Raw genomic sequence first — 17,829 nt, 5'->3', positions numbered from 1 at the left:
GACTTTTTGTTGTATGAGACAATGCTGCACTGTGAGGATGCTCATATTGGCACTCTCAACTTAAAATCCCAAAAGATCCCACGCAACCTTCATCATATTGTTATATTGATCAATTATTATTTAATTAATTATTTAATGAAGTCCTATTACAGTAGGACCTCAGACACAAACCCCAGTGTTACAGACTGATTGATCAACCGAACTGACAATATCAAACTGGGATATGTAAAAGTAAAACACATGTAAATATGCAATCATTATTTTTCTATAAAGCGGAATTCAAAGTTACAGACATTTATGTTCCAAACGACCTACATTCTCAACGAGTTCCTATGTTTTAGGGCCTACTGTAGTAAATATTAATTATATTGTTTGCTAACCACCTTCAGTATTTACTCTTGAACAGAACCACCTAATTGTCACTTCAAACTGAGTAGTACCATTTGAGAGACAACTTAAAACAGTGGGCACCAAGTCATTGTAACCACAGAGGCAACAGACAGAAAAAAGTTACTTTATCTTCATCGCCGTCATTTAGTGGTCAAATCACAGTACACAAAAATGCTGGATTTACAGAGCTCCAGTGTAAACAACACGATATCAGCTAAGTATGGCAAGCCACAAATATTAGAACAGCTCCGGCAGAGATGACATTGTATTTGGCTCCACAGCTATCTGCTCACACATATAAGATCAGGCTGCAAGTGTCTCACATTGAATGGAAAAGTACAGATGATAAGGTCCTTGACCCTTTCTCTGATGTGTAAATATGACACTGTCCTTTCAGAAGAAGAAAAACGGTTCCAGGAACTGATGGTTTGTGAGTGAACAAAGCAATTGAAAAGTCAGCTCAAGTGAAGTAGTACAACAGTATGACACATCCACTTCTCCATGCATTTATCTATGATCTGTGACTCAGTAATGAACTTTCACAAGGCATACATCAAAAAGGCAAAAATATCACCATAAATCCAAAATAAAGGAGCAAAATATAGAATTTACCTAGATAACCAAAAGGGACAAAATCTATAATCCGTTGAGAATTAAAGTTGTCCAGGTGTCGGGCTATTAGACCTGCAGGTCAGCCAATTGGCAAAGTGTTCGTCTTTATTACATTGCCTGCCGCTAACACCATATTTCCTCAGAGGTTTCATTATCCATCGAAGGATATTTTTTTTGCACGTACAAGAAATGCCTCGGGTGGTTTTTAACAATACCCCTTTGTGCTTCAAACCCCAACCGGGCAGCTGAACATAGGCCCAAGAGTTTGTCTTCCTCCATAATGAAAATAAACTTTTAAACAATTCTGGAACTTATCGACACAGACGTGTGAATAATACCTACAGCTGTGCATTTTGAGGCAGTCCACTAGCTGAAACAGAATAGGGGACAACAGCAGAGCATTTTTCATTTAGGAAGTGGACTTCTGATTGTCATCTTTTTTTCCACCAATTGTAGCTCTCAAGGTTATGATCTTTTTTGTTTGAAAAGCTTGTTTCAAGGGGAATAGAGTGTACCACATGTAATCCAAGTAACATGTAAAAAGAGTTGTACGTACAATGTCCATATTATGACAGCCTCAGTCTCAGCAGGATTTCAGGCTGTCCTAATATGGACACCGCAGTTGCCCACCGTCTGCCAAAGGTGGAATACTGCATCATCTCCCTCGGGTGGACCAGAGTACAAACCAAACAAAAAATAGCACTGTATACCAGTCAGACAGTGTTCCTTAAAGTGTCTAAAGGTGCTATCCTCGACCCAACCCGTCCGAACCCACCCCCAGCCATTGCTCCTTCTGCCATTACACATGGGTCTGCATGCGTTTCTGCAGCGGCCGAGTCTGGTCTGAGTTCTGCGAGGACGACTGCGAGTAGTGGGAAGATGAGGAGGCTGCCGAGGCCTTGCTGTCCTTGTCAAACTGCACGTAGCCGTCCTGCTTGCTGTAGCTGCTCACGCTGCTGTCACACTGCGTGTCGATGAAGGAGTTGGAGTCACTAAGTGAGCCTCGCTGGAACTCGCGCTCGCACAACTCGATAGAGCTGCTGCCCATGCCAAGCACGAAGCGCTGGCTGTAGTCGTACAGGCGGTTGGGCCCAGCACCTAGCGTGTTGTAGATGTTTGTGAAGGACATGCCCGTAGGCACACGCTGCTTTCCCATGGTGGATGAAGAAGAAGCCAAAGGGTTCCTGACCTCAGCGCCGCTGGTCTGGTTGGCGGTCATTGACATAGTCGGGGTGCCATGGTGCTCCTTGAAGGTATTGACACTGTAATAGCCATTGGTTGGATCCTTGTGGAGGAGAGGGGACAAAGACACAAAGGGAGGTGTTCATTTAGTGTAAGGATAGGAGACAAATGTAAGGCATGTCAGTACTGCTACTATTTTGTTAGTTGTTATCGTGATCGAACTGGTCATTGTTAGCCAAAGAACAAGTTCCTATCTAAACAAATTTTTTCATTAGGCACAATGGTGATAGGAATGAAATGCATGTTGCCAGTATTGCCGAGAGTCACTGGGTGCTCAGGTCTAGTGTCCGATCAAGAGAAGCATTGTGTGGAATTGGAGCAAGTCACCTAAACTAAACAACATCAAACAGTGTTGTGTGTAGAATATTTTATGCTTTTTGTACCATGACTCCTGCATGCTTTGTTGACTATGAACTTGCTGATTTAAACCGAAACATGGGACAGACAATGTTTGTTCCTACACTCTCAACTCTGACTCTATTGTTTACACGGACTCTTGGCCTCCGATCCTATTCTAACCACCTCTCATCGGCTTTGTGTTCATGTTATCTGATGAAATTTCTGTACAATATTGTTACCAATTGTTACCATCTGATGAACATTCAAATGTCATAGAAAAGCAACACTACAGAGCTTTCCATGTCCTCTGCTGTGGAAATGTGCATGTACACCCTGGCCCAACTACTATTTCTGCTCTCGTAAAAGCCTGGGTTTTCTGCACGTTAACGCAAGAATCTTATTACCTAAAATGTATAAATTGAAAGTGTGGGTTCACAACTACAATCCAGATGTGTTGGTCATTACTGAGACGTGGTTAAGACAGAAGGTTTTGAACAATGATACTAACCTTTCTGGTTAGAACCTTTTTCGGCAAGACAGATCTTCCAAGGTGGTGGAGTGTCAATCTTTACCAAGGAACACCTTCAGTGCTCTGTAGTCTCCACCAAATATTTCCCCAAACAATTTGATTTGCTGGCTTTAACCATTCAAATAGCTCTTTGTTGACTGTTGCTGTGTGTTACTACCATCCACCATCAGCCGGCCTACACCCTACCTGCCCTAATCTCTCTCTTGGCCCCTTACACTAAGTATGAATTTCTCATGCTATGTGACCTAAACTGGAACATGCTTAAACCACCTGAACCACAAGTCCTAAAGCAACGGGACTCCCGAACTCTTTCTCAGATTATTACCAATCCAAAACAGGCAGAAAAGTGTACTCTCCTTGATGTTATTCTCACAAATAATCCTGATAGGTTTTAGTGTTTTTCTGTAACGACCTTAGTGATCACTGTTTTACAGCCTGTGCTCGTAATGGCTGCTCTGTTAAACGACCTGTTTTGATTTGTCAGACTTTAATGAACAAGCCTTCCTTCATAACCTGGCCTCTAGTAAATTGGTATAGGATCAGCTTGATTCCCTCTGTCGAAGACACTTGGACCTTCTTTTTATATTTTTAGTGATATTGTTAAAACAACCCTGTAAAGAAAATTAGAATTAAAAAGAGGTTCAGCCCCTGGTTCGACCGTGATCTGGCAGTTACTCCACCCCAAGAATTTCATTTAGGAAAAAGCTCAGCACACACATACTCAGGCTGACTTGCTTTCGTTCAGAAAAATTATAAATAAGTGCACGCAGGCTGTCCAGAAGGCCAAAGGAGCAGTTCTCTCTGTGAGTCTAACCCCAAGAAGTTCTGGAATCCGGTGAAAGACCTGGAGAATAAACCCTCCTCCACACAGCTGCCCTCCTCCCTTTAATGTTGTTGTTTTTACTGACAAGGAGAGCATGACTGAGCTCTTTAATCCCTACTTCATTAAGACAGGATTTCTATTTGACTCATCCATGCCTCCTTGCCCATCCAAAATGTCCTAATTTCCCAGCCCTTCTAATGCGACTAGCCCCGATGCTCTACGACAAAGCTTTCTTAGTGTCCAACAAGCTTTCTCTGCCCTTAACCTTGTTGTGAAACACCTCCAAAGCAAAGGTCACATTAACATTGGGCTCCCGAATGGCGCAGCGGTCTAAGGCACTGCATCTCAGTGCAAAAGACGTCACTACAGTCTCTGGTTTGATTCCAGGCTCTATCACATCCGGCCGTGACTGGGAGTCCCATAGGGCGGCACACAATTGGCCCAGCGTCGTCCGGGGTTGGCCGGGGTAGGCCGTCATTGTAAATAAGAATGTCTTCTTAACTGACTTGCCTAGTTAAATTAATGTCAAATAAAAAATATATAAATGTGGTTCGGTAAGAGGAATGCCCTTCTCCCCCCCGGTGTGATTATTACCTCTGAGGGATTAGAGCTTGAGGTAGTCACCTCATACAAGTATGGCTAGACGGTACACTGTCCTTCTCTCAACACATATCCAAGCTGCAGGCTAAGGTTAAATCTAGCCTCGGTTTCGTAATCACTCCTCTTTCACCCCAGCTGCCAAATGATCCCTGACTCATCTGACCATCCTACCCATGCTAGATTACGGAGATGTAATTTATAGATCGTCAGGTAAGGGTGCTCTTGAGCGGCTAGACGTTCTTTACCATTCGGACATCAGATTTTCCACCAATGCTCCTTATAGGACACATCACCGCACTCTATAATCCTCTGTAAACTGGTCATCTCTTTCTACCAGCGGAGGCTCCTCAGAGGAGGAATGGGAGGACCATCCTCCTCAGTGAAATTTCATAAAATTAAAATAGTGAAACATTAAAGTCATCCTATTTAGATAGAACTCAATATACTCAACATATTCATGTCACCAAGTAAATGTTTAAAATACACTGTTTTGCAATGAAGGTCTACAGTAACTTCAACAATGCTGTCTGGGCTAGCACCATGGTGGACAGCTAGCTTCCGTTCTCCTCTGGCTTCATTGACTTCAATACAAAACCTAGAAGGCCGGTATGCCTCATCCCCTTCCTTAGACATACATTGTAATTATTTCCACAGTCAAACAAGGCTAATCTGAAAACAAGTCTCCCTAAATTTTATCAGCATATCTAATGCTCGACCCGGGCCGGCAAAATTCTGGATCATTGCTACTCTAACTTCCGTGCCGCATACAAAGACCTCCCTCGCCCTCCTTTTGTAAAATCTGACGACGACTCCATTTTGTTGCTCCCAGACTATAGACAGAAATTAAAACAGGAAACGCCCGTGCTCAAGTCTGTTCAATGCTGGTCTGACCAATCTGATTCCACGCTTCAAGATTGCTTCGATCACATGGACTGGGATATGTTCCAGATAGCGTCGAACAACATTGATGTATATGCTGATTTGGTGAGCGAGTTTATTAGTAAGTGCATCGGTGATGTTGTACCCACGGCAACTATTAAAACCTTCCCAAACCAGAAATCGTAGACTGATGGCAGCATTCGCGCAAACAACTGCTTTTAATCAGGGCAATGCAACCGGAAACATGACCGAATACAAACAGTGTAGCTATTCACTTCGCAAAGCAATCAAACAAGCTAAGCATCAGCATAGAGACAAAGTAGAGTCACAATTCAACGGCTCGGACACGAGAGGTATGTGGCAGGGTCTACAGTCAATCATGGACTACAAAAAAAAACAGGTCCATCGCGGACCCCAATGTCTTGCTCCCAGACAAAGTAAACAACTTCTTTGCGCGCTTTGAGGACAATACAGTGCCACCGACACGGCCCGCTATCAAAACCTGCGGGCTCTCCTCTCCTTCAGCCAACGTGAGTAAAACATTTAAACGTGCTAACCCTTGCAAGGCTGCCGGCCCAGACGGCATCTCTAGCCCCCTCAGAGCATGCGCAGACCAGCTGGCTAATGTGTTTACGGACATATCTCAGTCTGCTGTTCCCACATGCATCAAGAGGGCCACCATTGTTCCTGTTCCCAAGAAAGCTAAGTTAACTGAGCTAAACGACTATCGCTCCATAGCACTCACTTCCATCATCATGAAGTGCTTTGAGAGTCAACGATCATATCACCTCCACCCTACCTGACACCCTAGACCCACTCCAATTTGCTTACCGCCCCAATAGGTCCACAGACGACGCAATCACAATCACACTGCACACTGCCCTAACACATCTGGACAATAGGAATACCTATGTAAGAATGCTGTTCATCAACTACAGCTCAGCATTTAACACCAGAGTACCCTCCAAACTCGTCATTAAGCTCTAGACCCTGGGTCTCAACCCCGCCATGTGCAACTGGGTCCTGGACATTCTGACGGGACGCCCCCAGGTGGTGAGGGTAGGAAGCAACATCTCCACCCCGCTGATCCTCAACACTGGGGCCCAACAAGGGTGCCTTCTCAGCCCTCTCCTGTACTCCCTGTTCACCTATGACTGTATGGCCATGCATGCCTCCAACTCAATCATCAAGTTTGCAGACGACACTACAGTGGTAGGCTTGATTACCAATAACGACAAGACGGCCTACAGGGAGGAGGTGAGGTCCCTCGTAGTGTGGTGTCAGGAAAATATCCTCACACTCATCGTCAACAAAACAAAGGAGATGATCGTGGACTTCAGTAAACAGCAGAGGGTGCACCCCCCTATCCACATCAATGGGACAGTAGTGGAGAAGGTGGAAAGTTCCTCGGCGTACACATCACGGACAAACTGAAATGGTCCCCCCACACAGACAGCGTCAGGAGGCTGAAGATATTATTCACCAAAAACACTCACAAATCTTTACAGATGCACAATCGAAAGCATCCTGTCAGGCTGTATCACCGCCTGGTACTGCAACTGCTCCGCAAACAACTATAAGACTCTCCAGAGGGTAGTGAGGTCTGCACAACGCATCACCGGTGGCAAACTACCTGCCCTCCAGGACACCTACACAACCTGATGTCACAGGAAGGCCAAAAATATCATCAAGGACAACAGCTACCTGAGCCACTGCCTGTTCACACCGCTATCATCCAGAAGGAGAGGTCAGTACAGGTGCATCAAAGCTGGGATCAAGAGCCTGAAAAACAGCTTCAATGTCAAGGCCATCAGATTGTTAAACAGCCATCACTAACATTGAGTGGCTGCTGCCAACATCCTGACTCAAATCTCTAGCCACTTTAATAATACAAAATTGGATATAATAAATGTATCACTAGTCACTTTAAACAATGCCACTTTATATAATGTTTACATACCATACATTACTCATCTCATATGTATATACTGTACTCTACACCATCTACTGCATCTTGCCTATGACGTTCGGCCATCGCTCATCCATATATTTATATGTACATATTCTTATTCATTCCTTAACACTTGTGTGTAAAAGGCAGTTGTTGTGAAATTGTAAGATTACCTGCTAGATATTACTGCATGGTCGGAACTAGAAGCACAAGCATTTCGCTACACTCGCATTAACATCTGCTAACCATGTGTCTGCTGTATTTACAGCTAAGTTCCCATATGTTCCCAGATTAAGAGGTGATGAGTACTCCACTCCACAACCATTGTCAACTTTCTCCTGACATAATTACCGTAGTTGCAATCTACTGCAGAGATAGCCTGCATTGTTCTGTTATACTATCCAGGTCTGTGCCCAAACAATTTGAGCTTCTACTTTTAAAAATCCACCTTTCCAGAAATAAGTCTCTCACCCTGGGCACCATATGAGAATTGATTGCCCCCCCATCTATCTTCAGAGTTTGTCCTGTTAGGTGACCTAAACTGGGATATGCTTAACAGGCCGTCCTACAATCTAAGTTAGATGCCCTCAAACTCACACAAATTATCAAGGAACCTACCAGGTACAACCCTAAATCCGTAACCATGAGCACCTTCATAGATATCATCCTGAACAACTTGCCCTCTAAATACACCTCTTCTGTCTACAACCAGGATCTCAGTGATCACTGCCTCATTGCCTGCGTCCGTAATGGGTCCGCAATCAACCGACCACCCCTCATCACTGTCAAATGCTCCCTAAAACACTTTCTAATCGACCTGGCCCGGGTATCCTGGAAGGATATTGACCTTCTTCCCTTCAGTAGAGGGTGCCTGGTTGCTCTTTAAAAGTGCTTTCCTCACCATCTTAAATAAGCATGCCTCATTCAAAAAATGTAGAACTAAGAAGAAATATAGCCCTTGGTTCACCCCAGACTTTACTGCCCTTGACCAGCACAAAAACATCCTGTGGCGTACTGCATTAGCATCGAATAGCCCCCGCGATATGCACTTTTTCAGGGAAGTCAGGAACCAATATTCACAGTCAGCTAGGAAAGATAAGGCTAGCTTTTTTAGGACTAATTCCAAAAAGTTCTGGGACACTGTAGAGTCCATGGAGAATAAGAACACCTCCCAGCTGTCCACCGCACTGAGGCTAGGAAACACTGTCAACACCGATAAATCCACGATAATCGACTATTTCAATAAGCATAAGCACCGATAAATCTACAATAATCGATCATTTCAATAAGCATTTCCCTACGTCTGGCCTTGCTTTCCACCTGGTTACCCCTACCCTGACCAACAGCTCTGCACCCTCCTCAGCAACTTGCCCAAGTCCCCCCTCCCCCCCACACACACTTCTCCATCACCCAAAATCAGAGAGCTGATGTTCTGAAAGAGCTGCAAAATCTGGATCCCTACAAATCAGCTGGGCTAGACAATCTAGATCCACTCTTTCTAAAATGATCAGCCGAAATTGTTGCAACCCTTATTACTAGCCTGTTCAACCTCTTTCGTATCGTCTGAGATCCCCAAAGATTGGAAAGCTGCCGCGGTCATTCCCCTCTTCAAAGGGGGAGACACACTAGACCCAAACTGTTATAGACCTACAGTGCCTTGCGAAAGTATTCAGCCCCCTTGAACTTTGCGACCTTTTGCCACATTTCAGGCTTCAAACATAAAGATATAAAACTGTATTTTTTTGTGAAGAATCAACAACAAGTCGGACACAATCATGAAGTGGAACGACATTTATTGGATATTTCAAACTTTTTTAACAAATCAAAAACTGAAAAATTGGGCGTGCAAAATTATTCGGCCCCCTTAAGTTAATACTTTGTAGCGCCACCTTTTGCTGCGATTACAGCTGTAAGTCGCTTGGTCGCATCCAACCTCACTGAGCTCGAGCTGTTTTGCAAGGAAGAATGGGAAAAAATGTCAGTCTCTCAATGTGCAAAACTGATAGAGACATACCCCAAGCGACTTGCAGCAAAAGGTGGCGCTACAAAGTATTAACTTAAGGGGGCTGAATAATTTTGCACGCCCAATTTTTCAGTTTTTGATTTGTTAAAAAAGTTTGAAATATCCAATAAATGTCGTTCCACTTCATGATGGTGTCCCACTTGTTGTTGATTCTTCACAAAAAAATACAGTTTTATATCTTTATGTTTGAAGCCTGAAATGTGGCAAAAGGTCGCAAAGTTCAAGGGGGCCGAATACTTTCGCAAGGCACTGTACCTGTACACAGCTATCTATCATTAGCACACCCAACTACCTCATCCCCATATTGATATTTTTTGTTCTTGTTGCTATTTATGTCCAATGTTTCGACAGACAAGCTGTCTTCATCAGGGCAGGATGACTAATTTATATAGTGTCAAAAGACACACAGGTGTCTAATCATGACCAGGTGTTGCCTGATATCATTGGTTAATTCTCATATTAAAATAGCATACATAAAACATAAATGGATAGTGTACGATCAAGTGTTTCACTCAGCTAGCCAGCACCTCGCCTAAATAGGTGTGGATTTTATTTATTTATTTTATTGCCTTACCTCTCTAATCTTACTACATTTGCACACACTGTAAATATATGTTTCTATTGTGTTATTGACTGTACATTTGTTTATCCAATGTGTAACTCTGTGTTGTGTTTGTCGCACTGCTTTGCTTTATCTTGGCCAGGTCGCAGTTGTAAAGGAGAGCTTGTTCTCAACTGGCGTACCTGGTTAAATAAAGGTGAAATAAATAAATTAACTGAAGCCAATACGTTTCATGTGCCCACTCATCCACAGGCACATTGAATGTTTCCCTTCCAAGCACTGTGAGTACCCCTATCAATTTTTTCACCTTACTGTATATAGAATCAATCACAATTACTACACATTATTACACAATACGTTACTACACAAAGATTTTACTCCTTGCTTTAGACTAACTCATTCTTAGCTATGTTGTCTAACTGTGTATTGTCCCGTGTCATTGTTTTTTGTCTTCCCAGTAAAGTCCTGTCCTCTGAACACCTCAACTCATGCCATACACCCTCATTCAATCACTGCTGCGATCCCTTTCCAACACTGTAAGTAGCCCTCTCATTCCCCTTCCCCACAATATTGTATTATAAATGTCTATATTAAATGCTTTAGGTTAAAATAATTAATCTTTGATGATTTTTGAAGCACACTTTGTGGTCTGCGTGCATTCTGCGCCTATACCGTGGGTCTCCCATCTTCCTTAATTTGTCAAGTCACCAGCCTCCACTGATTTCTACCCATTGCAAGACCCACTGGATGATGCTTATTTATAAAACCCTCTTAGGCCTCACTTCCCGCTATCACATACAACACCCGTTCTGCCAGACACATTCTGTTAAAGGTCCTCAAAGCACACACATCCCTGGGTTGTTCCAATTTTCAGTTAGCTGCAACTAGCGACGGGAACGAGCTGCCAAAAACAATCAAACTGGAAAGTTTTATCTCCACCTCTTCATTCAAAGACTCAATCATGGACACTTGTGGCTGCTTCATGTGAGGTATTGTTGTCTCTACCTCTTTGCCCTTTGTGCTGTGCCCTTTGTGGCTGTGCCCAAATGTTTGTACCATGTTTTGTGCTACTGCTATGTTGTGCTGCTGCCATGTTGTGTTGCCACTGTGTTGTTGTCATGTTGTATTGCTACCATGCTGTGTTGTCATGTGTTGCTGCCATGCTGTGTTGTTTTCTTAGGTCTCTTTTTATGTATTGTTGTGGTGTCTCTTGTCGTGATGGGGTGTTTTGTCCTACTTTTCTTTTTTTACCCAGCCCCCGTCTCCGCAGATGGTCTTTTGCTTTTTGGTAAGTCGTCATTGTGAATAAGAATTTGTTCTTAAACTGACTTGCCTACTTAAATAAAGTTGAAATACATTTTTTTTTAATAAAAAGATAACTCACTGAAAGATTGATGATTACAGTTTGAAAGAGGCTCATCTGTTCCCTTTATCTGTGTCAGCACAGTCATACAGAAACATCTCATTTCTGCCATTCCTCCTTTGATGAGCCAGTCATTGGCTTTCATTTGAACCGGGAAGAGTTATGCTGCATCGTTTTGGTTGTGAATATATGTACTTAATGATGAAATATAAATACTTTGAGGCACCACTTACATTATTGGTGTTCTGTGTGAGGTTGATCCCCCAGCTGTTTCTTCAACAAAGAGCATCAACACAGAGTAGGGTAAAGGGTCCGTTTGACATTTCCCACACTAATTGTTAAGGTAAGAAATGGGGAAGGGTAAGGGGATCCTAGATCTGTACCTAGGGGAAACTTCACCCTGGAGTGCATAAGCAGAGTATAAACTTGACTTATATGTCAGGCTTCATCAACAGGTATTTATGCCCTAATCCTAGGTGGTCTCAAGCTGTGACACAGCAACACCCATTGTTTCTCATGTATTCAAATGCTTGCCTTTTTGTGAACCAAGGTCAGTCACATCCAAATGAACTGCTATTCATAAGAATGATGGGAAAACGAAGAAACAGGCTGATGCGTGCCAACGTGAAAAATAGATTACTTGCTTTTGGGGTGTGAAATAGTCACCTCCCACGAGGACAAATAAATCCTGCTATCAGCCAATTAAATGGCCTTGATGATATCACATGTAGGAGCAGCATACTGTATGTGGAAAAATTACCACAGCAGTTTTTTAGGTCACGGCCTACGTGTGTAAAGTGTTTTTTTCCCCCTTCCATCTCTTATTCTCTCTGTTACTCCATTTCCTTTCTTGGAATTAACTGATTGTTTGATTCCTGGAGGAGGGAGATAAACTTTGCCTGCCGACATTCCAAAGGCGGAAAAATACTAATTTTGCTGTCAGAGCAAGCAGATTCTGTATTTGTGGCTGGGGGCTATTGCAAATAACTATTAGTTATTAGTTAGATGGCTAGATAAAAGGGATGTGTCACACCCTGACCATAGAGAGCCTTGTATTCTCTATGTTGGTTAGGTCGGGGTGTGACTAAGGTGGGTAATTTAGGTTGTTATATTTCTATGTTGGCCTGGTATGGTTCCCAACCAGAGGCAGCTGTTTATCGTTGTCTCTGATTGGGGATCATATTTAGGCAGCCATTTCCCCACTGTGTTTTGCGGGATCTTGTTTTTGTGTAATTTCCTGTGAGCACTTCATTGACATCACGTTTCGTTTGTTCTTTATTGTTTTGTACGTTTCACTTCAAATAATATGTGGAACCCATATCACGCTGCGCTTTGGTCCGAATGTTCTTACGACGATCATGACAGGATGGTACACCAAGCAGCAGAAAATCAAGGGTGGGAATTGAATTAGCCGAGGAAGAGGAAGATTTATTGGAATATATCAGCAGATAACACATCTGACCTGGGAGATAGAGAAGGGGTAGCCTCACAGATAAGAGTCAGAGTCAAGGTTCAAAGGTGTCATGGAACAGGCTCAAATTAAGCCTTTGAAAGTGGAAGTTTCCAATATCCCAAATGATATTCCTATTTCCGGATGACCTAGTCTGTTGTCATTTCATTCAAACAGTTTGAGCTATGCCAATGGGCTTAAATGTTTGGATGAACTGACAATACCATAAGTCAAAAAAAGAGTAGATCTTTGTTTTATGTGGACTAACCCTTTAATGGTTCATACTGCAATAGAGCACACATTTTACTCTGTCAATTACAGACCACTGAACAGCCTACATACCCCACAATCCTACTCCTTATCCACAATAATGATGGTGACCTCTTAATGCATTTGGATGAATCTTTCCTCCCGCATATGATACTTGGTTATATACAGTGGGATCCAAAATGTTTTGATCCCTTGATAAAGATGACCAAAAAAGACTGAGCTGTGATGTCCGCTAAAAAACAAGAATAATATTATTTTATACCAGTACAATTGCTCGGAGAAAGATTTGGTTTATCAAAATCAATTATTGGATCCCCTGTTTTCAATACTCCAGCACCCTCCCCTTGCGAGGATAACGACACTGAGCCTTTTTCTAAAATGTTTTTTTGAGATTGAAGAACACATTGGAAGGGATCTGAGAGCATTCGTCCATACATACTATTTCCAGTTCATTGATATCCTTTGTCTGTGCTTATGGCTGCCCTAAATCAATTCAAAACCTCAGGTTTTCAATGGGGTTCAAGCCCGGACACTGAGATGGCCATTGCAAAATGTTGATTTTGTGGTCAATTAACCATTTATTTGTGGGTTTTCATGTACATGGGGTTATTGTCTTGCTGGAAGATCCACTTGTGGCCAGGTTTTTGGCAAAACTTTCCTGGTACTGGGTATAGTGCATGATGCTGTTGACCATAACAAAGGCCCCAGGACCAGTGGAAGCAAAATAGCCCCATAACATAAAATATCCACCACCATATTTTACTGTAGGTATGAGGTACTTTTCTGCATATGCATCCTTCTCTCCATGCCAAACCCACCACTGGTGTGTGGCCAAAGAGCTTTATTTTTATGTCATTTAACAAATGTACACGCCTAGAGTTTACTAAACGGCATTGGCACTTTGATTGGAACCAGTGCAATTGCCAAATGACGTGAAAATAGAGCTCTTTGGCGAAACACACCAGCGGTGGGAGATGAGGCATATGCAGAAAATATCTAACATTCCTTAAATCTGAGCAGAAATACCCAGAGTCATTCTTTGTGGTGGAAAAATAACAAACAGAATAGGAGTACTAACTGAATAGAATACATGCTCCTCGAACTACAATATGGTGTAGATTTTAGGACATTCCTACTAATGTTGTATCACTGCCCCCTGTATACCTGGCTCTGTGCCCACCTTATTCGCTGTACATTTTAGGACTAATGTTATATCACTGCCTCCTTTCTGCCTGTTTCTGTGCCCACCTTAATGTGCTGGAACTCCTTCTCTTCCTCTTGTAGGACCTCCAGCTGCTTCAGCACAGACTCCTGCGCCTGGAACTCCCCACGCTCAATCTGAGACACCAAGGGAGCAGACATGTCACTCACAGGCCGTTTGATATGCATGTAGTATTAGGGATGTAGTGGGGGGTAAACACATGCAACAATGTTTACACACCTTTTATTTTAGTTAATAGCATTTAAGTGCCTATTTACACTAAATAAGCATGGTTGTCCATCTGGGAGAGATGACAGGGTTTACCCACTTTTCTTTTTTAACACTATATCCCTGAGTAAAATTCCCTGTCTATTTGAGCTCTTTGGGTTCCTGTGTTTGCAGAAAGTCTGTTAGATACAGATGTATGATCTTAATTTGGTCACCCTGTTGCAGGAGACGTTTAAAAAGTGTAGTGTATTTGAGGTTTAAAAAGTCTGCTAAAGTTTAATTTCCATTCGATTTTCCCTCAAAAAAAGTAGCAACCCCCCCAAAATAACTCACATTTACTCTTACTGCAGGATTATTTTCTTGCTGTTTATAGGGAAATGGCTCAAATTAAGATCCTATACCTGTAGATGTACTGTAGAATGGAAAAAGCTCTTCAATGAACTGTCGATTATAACATTTTCAATTGATTCTGATGTACTACATACAGTGTGTATCGATGAACTCGCATATTACGCGCAGAGAGGAGAGATGAGGTAGTGTAGCGTTCAATTTACCATTATCTGCTTGATGGCTGTATGCTCCTCTGTTTCCCGAGCTGCGTTGTGATCCTTGTGAACAATCTCCACCCGGATGTCGTTTTTTGCCGAAGCCACTCCTTTGAGATCTGGAGAGAGACAGGGAAACTGATGGGTACCACTGACATAAGTCAACTGGCACTAGATCATACCACATTTGTACGGCCTCAAAAGCTGCTCAGATATCTTGATGGGAGCTTGAAGCATTTATGTTTAGATTATAAAAGGTGTCGTGCTGCTTATTCATGTGTTATATACCTTATATAGGGCACTGACTGTTTACTAGAGTGTCACTGAAATTGGTGATTATCATATACTGTACAATCCCATCCTTATGTTGGCAGGCTTCTTATTCTGTAAACAGACAGCAGTGATTGCTGTCGTTCATGGACATTAATCACATGGACATTTATGTATGTAGCATGTATGCATGGTACTAGTGAAATAAACCTAATTGCTTTATCGACAGCCACTGACATTGTAAAATCATATACAATCATATATACCAGTCCCTCCAGGATTAAGCTGGGGTTTTGTGTGATGTTTACGGACATTTTAGTTCTGACATTTTGCAATGGCAATATGCAATGATTGTCAAATTTGTTGCGAAAATGTGCTGCAGAGGGAAAAAGTTTGTTGACTTGTGGCTTGATTGAACCATATGCGGTAAATGTGCAGTGATTGGTTGAAATTGCCAGTCTTCTATTTGTACTGCGGTGATGGGTCAATTTTATGTGATAATATTGCACTGATTTTACTGATTTATGAGGAAAAGATGCAGTGATTGGTCAAATTAGCAAGCCCTCGCATAATATGCAGGGAATTACAGTATCCTGGAGGGACCTACATACAAAGGTGACTTACTCTCGGTTTTCATTTTGCCTGCAAGGTCTCTCTGGCAAGAGGCAATGGAGACGGGTAGGGAGGACATGACGAGGTGAACATCTTCTGGGGTAAACAACAACATGGTTAGCAGCAGATAACATTGACCGGATATCTGTGGGCTGTATCTCTACACTGAATGTCTTCTGTTGTAAACAACAGCAACAACAACAGTCTACATTGATCAGATATCTGTGTGCTGTATCTTGACACCCCACTGTATAGGATGGGCTTTAAATCAGATAAGGATATTGCTTTTGGGCACCAGACGGCTTCAAGCAATAAGTATTATGTTAGAGTCTGGCTGCAGATTAACTATCAGCTTTTTAGGTCCATAAATGTGCACTTTGCAATAGATTTGATAAAAAGGGAGGGAAATAGAAGTACCATAGCTTCAGCTTTATGTCCCATCTCAAAGGATTTCTTGAGTTGATATCCTAAAACCATGAAGCTTAACATTCCAATGGGACTCATATTAAGCACTACATAACATATTGATATGCATATAAAAAACATGTTTGACTGTGAAACTAAGAGCGTCAACTGAACCCTTTTACTGTGAAACCAAGGGTGTTTTAATTAACTCTTTGGCTGTCCCAGAAAGCATAGGGTTTCAAAATGCACTTACTCCTCTGGAAGCGAGCACAGCAGAAGGCACCCAATGTGCCCATGAGAACAATGAGGGCAAGGAAGGCTCCCACAGCCACTCCTATGATTACAGCCAATCGGAGGGACTCTGAGAAAACATGGAGGAAAGACATTGGTACGGTGTCAATGTTAGAAGTCCTGATGAGACTGAGGCTGATATGGACACCGTACAGGGTGGTTCAGTCATACAGTTAATGCAAGAAAAAAAATCAAGGGACACATTGTTTTGAACCACAGTAGTCTTACATTATGTCATATACACTGAGTGTACAAAACGTTAGAAACTGCTCTTTCCATGTCAAATACCAATAGTTCCCAAATCGAGTTCTTGAGTACACCCAACAGCACACATTGTTGTTGTAGCCCCGGACAAACATACCTGGTGATTAATTTATTGATGGCCTGATGGTTAGTTGACAAGTTTAATCAGGTGCACTTGTTCAGGGCTACAATCAAAAGGTGTACTGGTGGGGTATATGAGGACCGGAGTTGGGAACCACTGACATAAACTGACCAGGTGAATCCAGGTGAAAGCTATGATCACTTATTGGGGTCACCTGTTAAATCCACGTGAATCAGTGTAGATGAAGGAGAGACAGGTTAATAAAGAAGGATTTTTAAGCCTTAAAACAACTGAGACATGGATTGTGTATGTGTGCCGTTTAGAACGTGATTGGGCAAGACAAAAGATTGAAGTGCCTTTGAACAGGATATGGTAATAGGTGCCATGCGCATTGGTTTCAGTGTGTCAAGAACTGCAATGTTGCTGGGTTTTTTCACTCTCAACAGTTTCCCTTGTGTATTAAGAATGGTCCACCACCCAAAGGACATCCAGCCAACTTGACACAACTGCGGGAAGCACTGGAGTCAACTTGGGCTAGCATCCCTAAGGAATGCTTTTCAATAGCTTGTAGTCCATGCCCCGACGCATTGAGGCTGTACTGAGGACAAAAGGCAGTGCAACTCAATATTAGGAAGGTGTTCCTAATGCAAAGGCGAATGTAACTCGCAAATGGCAAACTTTGAAAACCTTTTACAGTACCATTTACAGCACTGACACTTGACACCCATTATGCACATTTACTTCAAATGGCTGAGAGGTTTACCACTTTATAACAAGTGATGTTCTAAATGTTGTGAATAAGTTCATAGGCTTCAGGGGTTGATTGGTTGAACGGAGTTGTCTTAAAGATGAGTGTATAAGCCTGTGGCTAGTCGAGGTCTAGTTAATTAATTCACTTTAAGAGCAAGGTTGTCTCTAG

At 42.4% G+C, this 17,829-nt stretch overlaps 1 protein-coding gene across 1 annotated transcript in view; it reads right to left on the bottom strand.

Annotated features, from left to right (window-relative positions):
- Positions 1–498: 498 nt before the first annotated feature.
- The window catches only part of LOC110538905 (kin of IRRE-like protein 3), a 300,574-nt gene continuing 283,243 nt past the window's right edge, over positions 499–17,829 (bottom strand). Inside the window, exons 12-16 of the mRNA XM_036937674.2 lie at positions 16,548–16,655; positions 15,902–15,985; positions 15,017–15,126; positions 14,282–14,371; positions 499–2,287 (exon numbers count right to left, since the gene is read on the bottom strand). Coding sequence (XP_036793569.1) covers positions 1,802–2,287; positions 14,282–14,371; positions 15,017–15,126; positions 15,902–15,985; positions 16,548–16,655 — 878 coding nt within the window. The 3' untranslated portion in view covers positions 499–1,801. The remainder of the gene's footprint in view (positions 2,288–14,281; positions 14,372–15,016; positions 15,127–15,901; positions 15,986–16,547; positions 16,656–17,829) is intronic.

This window comes from Oncorhynchus mykiss, chromosome 12 (genome assembly GCF_057628025.1).
Source record: "Oncorhynchus mykiss isolate SJ-2025 chromosome 12, ASM5762802v1, whole genome shotgun sequence".
NCBI lineage: Eukaryota > Metazoa > Chordata > Actinopteri > Salmoniformes > Salmonidae > Oncorhynchus > Oncorhynchus mykiss.
Note: the sequence above shows the minus strand (reverse complement) of the source record. Positions and strands in the feature narration are given on the sequence as shown.